Below are 5,193 nucleotides of genomic sequence, written 5' to 3'. Positions count from 1 at the left end.
GTGTGTGTGTGTGCGTGCCTGCGTATTTAAAATTTGGACACATTTTACCACATTTAGCTGAAACTAAAACTGTGAGTAAGCATGTAAGGGCATTCATTGTGCCAGTTATGGCAAGGATAAAACTGATGTATATGTATTAAATGTGTGTGACACCAGTGTGCAGTGAGTTAGTCAGTGAGTTAAAAAGGCAGGCACAACTCCAGCTAGTCTATTATTAGAGCTGCGGCTGCTGCGGCTGCTGCTCCCGCTGCTCCCTGGTTGGGGCCCCCGGGGGCCAGGGCACCGGCACGTGGATTCCTGCTCTCTCCCCATCTCTCTGATCTCTCACAGGTCTTTTCATTCAGATTCGTACGGGGAGCAAAGACGAGCTCCTTCAGCAACGCAGAGAAGAAAGAGGAGAAGGGGAGGAGGAGAAAGATGCAGAGAGGAAAAGGGGGAGAAGTCTGAGAGAGACCCTGCTGCTGAATACACAGCAGTCAGATTAAGATTAAACAGTAAATAAAGAGGTTGAAAACGCACATGACAGCAGAAGAACAACCAGAAAGTTTATACTACACTATACTATTGCATAGTACTATTTGCATGCAAATGGAAAAGCTTTGCATTGCGTAAAAGCTGAATTACTAATCCAATCGAAATATCAATATGTGAATTACAACTACGTCATAGAGAAACATACATTAAAATACATATTTTGTGGATATTTACTTTAAATGGTCCATTTAATGTCCTTCCTGCATTTGACAATTTGTTAGAAATTATCCGTAACGATAACCCTATCCATCTTATACTGCAAGCAGGTCAAAACTAGTGCGTTCTTCCACCCATTCATCAACATACTTCCCTGATAACATCTGAACATTTTGAGTCATGAATGGCTGTTGTGTTTTTTACTGAAGTCTTGTACCAAAGCCACTTATCTAACTTGGCCATCCAGACTCTAAATGACTTCCAAATGGCTTGGTCCATTCATGTCTTCACTCCCACACACTAAGAGAAGTATGGCAGCCCACTGAAGAAAAATTAACACAAACATGTATTTGCATGCAGTTAACATTACTAAATAATGATGGATGGGTGGATAAAGCCCCAGAGAAGGCCAAACATATACATGAGTATGTTTTATGTCATCACAAAAGATTCTCCAGACTTATCATTTAATGCACTGTGGTTCTTCTTTACAACAGTAGGGGGCAGTAATTACCTGTGACCTCTGAGATGCTGTGTGGGGGACAGACTATTACTCGGGGACCACACTAGAGACCTACAGAATGTAAACTGTGATGCTGTGAGGAATGCATCTTCAGGATCTAGGCTATGGATTCAGAGGAGTCAGGATGGGATTTTTTTCTTACATGCCAGCCTTGAAACAAAATGTCATGCAGTGAACTTTTATAGTAGAAATACACAACAAACAATGGAAAGGTTTACAGCAACCATGGGCAAATTAAAGATCTAGCACAGGGATCTCAAACTGCTGGCTCATTCGCTCCCTCTGGCCTGTGTCGTTCATGATGTCAAAAATATAATCTGCAAGATTATTATTATTTTTCTAGTTGCATCATATCAATCTAACTACCCTTTCATATACAATTGAAATGAATTTGCATTTGTGTGTTAAGTATGATAGTAATGGAGATATTTTCACAATATTGCACTTTTTTTGTTGAAGTCGCCTTCCTATGAGATGACAATACCAGCAAGCCAGACACCTGATTTACAGCCACCATGAGCAAATTAATGATCTAGCGCTTGAACATGGCAGATATTTCACCACACAACATGAGATCTAAACCAGTCATCCTCACTTCTCTGAGAGCATGTTGTTTTCCTAATACTCCTTAAACCTGCACATTAAGACCAACTGACATCAATCTCATGTTTCTACCCGTTTAGCAGGGATCAGCATTTGTGGAGTAAGCGGATAGCATTAATTACATGTAGGATTTTACCTTGCGACATAATGTGAACTTGCTATTCAGGTTCGAGGCCAGGTTAGGGTTGGGTCCTGCCCTGCCGCCCCAGATGAACAACAATAAAAACCACACAAAGGAATGATCTGGAAAACACAACATTTACCAGGTTGTTTGGTCAAATAACCTTACAAGAAGGCAGCTGAAAAAGATGGAGAAAAAGTCTTGTAATAGGAAAGCCCTGAAGCTAGAAATATATTGCTCTGCTGCTCTGACAGAGCCGCTCAGTGGCTAGCTCTGGTTGTATTTGGCAATAGTGACAACATCAAAAGTTACTAAGGTCAAGAAAAAGTCCACTGTTTCTTTTTTCTTTTCTTTTTTTAAGTCAAACTATACTTTTATACAGTCAAATCTGAAAACAAATTGAATATATATATATATGGCTCAATCCAGAACAAATGTTGAACTAGGACATTTCAACTTGAATTTCACTCTTACTGAACTGTAATGTAGCTTTAAAGAGGGAAAAGCAATTTTAAGAATTATAGTTGTAGCTCTGAGGTGTGAATGTGCAGGATTGTATAATTAGAGTAGTAGTATGTCTCTGAATGATGCTGAACAAAAGGATGAAAACAACAACAAGTGCGAAGACAGAGTGCTGGCATCACCGCATCTCGGACAAGTGAATGGCTGTTGTCCTTTGAGGCAGATGTCAGTACTGCAGCAGGATGGCAAAACTAAAGACTGGTCTGCACTGCCACCTGGTGGTCATTAGAACAGCTGTATAAATCACTCAAATCTCCCGCTGTTTAAATGGTGTGAACTTATTTATTAATATATATTGACATCAATATCAAGGCCCCCAGTTTCACAATGAAATGAAAACAAAGGTATTTTCTTCTTCATGCTGCACATTAAGCCTACTTGAAAATGTTCGTCAAGGCCATTCTTAGACCTGTGCTGCTGAAAAACACAGCTGCTTCTGAGGGCAGTAATAGGCTGGAGTCAATGTGGACAGAACCGACTGACGCATCAGTAGTTGCACTTATATCTCATTTATGATGTGGATTCCCATTTAACATTCCTGTAGTCCTCTGTGTACTACTGTCATTGTTGTATTGTCCCGTTTATATGTTTCCAACTCAGAAGACTGCTTTCCTTTCGCTATTCAGTCTTTTTAATCAAGAAATTGTAATAGATATTTCCAGTTTAGTAACATGATTTCTAGGGATGCACGATATGGTTTTTTTTCAGCTGATACTATAACCAATAATTACCTTCTTCTCACTACCGATACCGATAATTTCACATTTTTGTATTCTAAATATAAGTTCACAACCTGTAGTTGATGCACACCTGTTGGTAAGAAAGGCTAAGATGTAGTGAGCTTAGATGGATGATTTCATAACACAACAAAAACAAAAAACTGTTCTGAAGTGTTCATGTATTTCTTCTAGTCAAGTACATCAAAAACTTCACAAACATACTTTGGCTTTCATAGAAGCCTACTTAATGTTTTAAATAAGAAATAAAAATACATTATAATTTTTGCAAACCGACAATGTATCAACTATAATTTAATCAGCAGAATAATACATAATAATATAAATTTCACATTATAGGTGCATCCCTACTTCAACCCCTGTGTGACTGTAGATGTATTATTCCAGCTTACCGTGGTGCTGTGAACAGATTGGCCCAACTCTATGACATCCGGATCAGTGGACTGTGTATCTGCCACTGCTGGACTGATCTGTGGAGAGAGAGAAAAGTCATATATCGCTGCTCCCCTTATAACCTTCATAACATATCTCTTCATTTCTCACTTGTATAAGCTGAACACAGATATTATGTGTGGAACTGCAGTTTTGAAGCCTGAACATTGGTCAGTTTTAATACAACTGCTGTGATGACTGCTTGATTTTATTCCTGGTCCTGTCAAGTCGTATCATCTTCATGTTAGTTTGTATGGTAGACGATAAAAATACACCATTAAACTTGTATATTACTAACTTACTTAACTACCACCGCATAATTATAGAACCAGCCTTAAATAATTTACTAAAAATAGTTAGGTAATAGTTAGGTCAGTTAGGTAAAACTGACCTGAATGGCTGTGGGCTGCGGGTGGTGAAGGTGGGGTCCTCTGGGGTGGATGTCAGTCACATGGGGTGGGGGATCAGGGGTGGATCTCCGGCTGTGTTGTTGCAGGACGTCCTGGTAGGATTTGGTGTCAAAATTTGTCCTCCACATCAGCACCTAGGGGATCGAGGGACCAACACAACTTCTATGACCCAAGTTCTTTAAACCTTTTAGCACAGAAAGTAAAAAAGATAACCTTTAAGTTACAAGCTATTGAGAGTATGGGGACACACTACACCAACCTGACCATCAGCTCCCCCTGAGGCAAAGAGATCTCCAGCCCTGGAAAAGGATACTGTGATTACTGCACCCTGGAAAACAAAGTAAACCATGTAAGTAAATGGAAAAAATTTATTTATTTATTTCTAAATATTGGAAGTGAAAAAAACGCTGCTCAGACTGCCTATAGCAGAGGGCTCAAACTCAAACTGGCTTGGGGCTACTGCTGGTATTGTCCTGGGCCACTTTAACATTCAAGTACTAAAAAAAAGCGCAATATTCTGAAGATATTTTCCATTATTAACATCATACTTAACAAAAAGTGCAAACAAAAAGTTTATATACATTTTTTTTATCATCAATATAACATCTTTGTTATATTCAATCGGACATAAAAAATTAAGCCCTGAAACCTGCTCTTCTTTTCAACTGATTGCGGACTGCGATGTCTTATAATAGATTTTTTTTTTTTTTTTTTTTAAATTGTATATGAAGGGGGAACTTTAGATTCATATAAATAATAATTTCAAAAATAATTGAAAGAATTAAATATTGCAGGCCGTATTATATTATATTTTTGCTATCATGTCAAGGGCCAGAGTTAGAGGGATGGTGGGACGGAAATGGCCCCTGGGACAGCAGTTTGAGAGCCCTGGCCTATAGTGTCTGATGACTGCGGGTGAACTGAGATGTGCTGTAATATCACCTTGTGTCCATGGAGGGTGTAGATGAGGCGTCCCTCCAGCAGGTCCAGGATCTTAACAGTGCTGTCACTGGAGCCACTGATCAGGTAGTTGTTGGATGGGTGGAAGGAAAAGCTGTTGATTCCTGCACTGTGGACTGATCCAAAAGGTACAAAAATGAGCCACACACAAAAAGCACATTCACAGCAATTCACACTAAGCAAAGCAAAAAAAAA

The 5,193-nt window shown here is 39.2% G+C and overlaps 1 protein-coding gene and 1 long non-coding RNA gene across 2 annotated transcripts in view; one reads left to right on the top strand and one right to left on the bottom strand.

Annotated features, from left to right (window-relative positions):
- LOC118329925 overlaps nucleotides 1-1,437 on the top strand; it is a 3,158-nt gene extending 1,721 nt beyond the window's left edge. Inside the window, exon 3 of the long non-coding RNA XR_004796810.1 lies at nucleotides 331-1,437. This is a non-coding gene — a long non-coding RNA (uncharacterized LOC118329925). The remainder of the gene's footprint in view (nucleotides 1-330) is intronic.
- poc1b (POC1 centriolar protein B) overlaps nucleotides 1-5,193 on the bottom strand; it is a 42,134-nt gene that overhangs the window by 33,697 nt on the left and 3,244 nt on the right. The window contains exons 7-10 of the mRNA XM_035664277.1: nucleotides 4,981-5,114; nucleotides 4,298-4,366; nucleotides 4,020-4,172; nucleotides 3,589-3,666 (exon numbers count right to left, since the gene is read on the bottom strand). Coding sequence (XP_035520170.1) covers nucleotides 3,589-3,666; nucleotides 4,020-4,172; nucleotides 4,298-4,366; nucleotides 4,981-5,114 — 434 coding nt within the window. The remainder of the gene's footprint in view (nucleotides 1-3,588; nucleotides 3,667-4,019; nucleotides 4,173-4,297; nucleotides 4,367-4,980; nucleotides 5,115-5,193) is intronic.

Source organism: Morone saxatilis, unplaced genomic scaffold, assembly GCF_004916995.1.
Source record: "Morone saxatilis isolate NCDOM2014 unplaced genomic scaffold, NCSU_SB_2.0 Contig2, whole genome shotgun sequence".
In the NCBI taxonomy this organism is placed as follows: Eukaryota; Metazoa; Chordata; class Actinopteri; family Moronidae; genus Morone; species Morone saxatilis.
The sequence above is the reverse complement of the archived record's forward strand: the minus strand, read 5'-3'. Positions and strand labels throughout refer to the sequence as shown.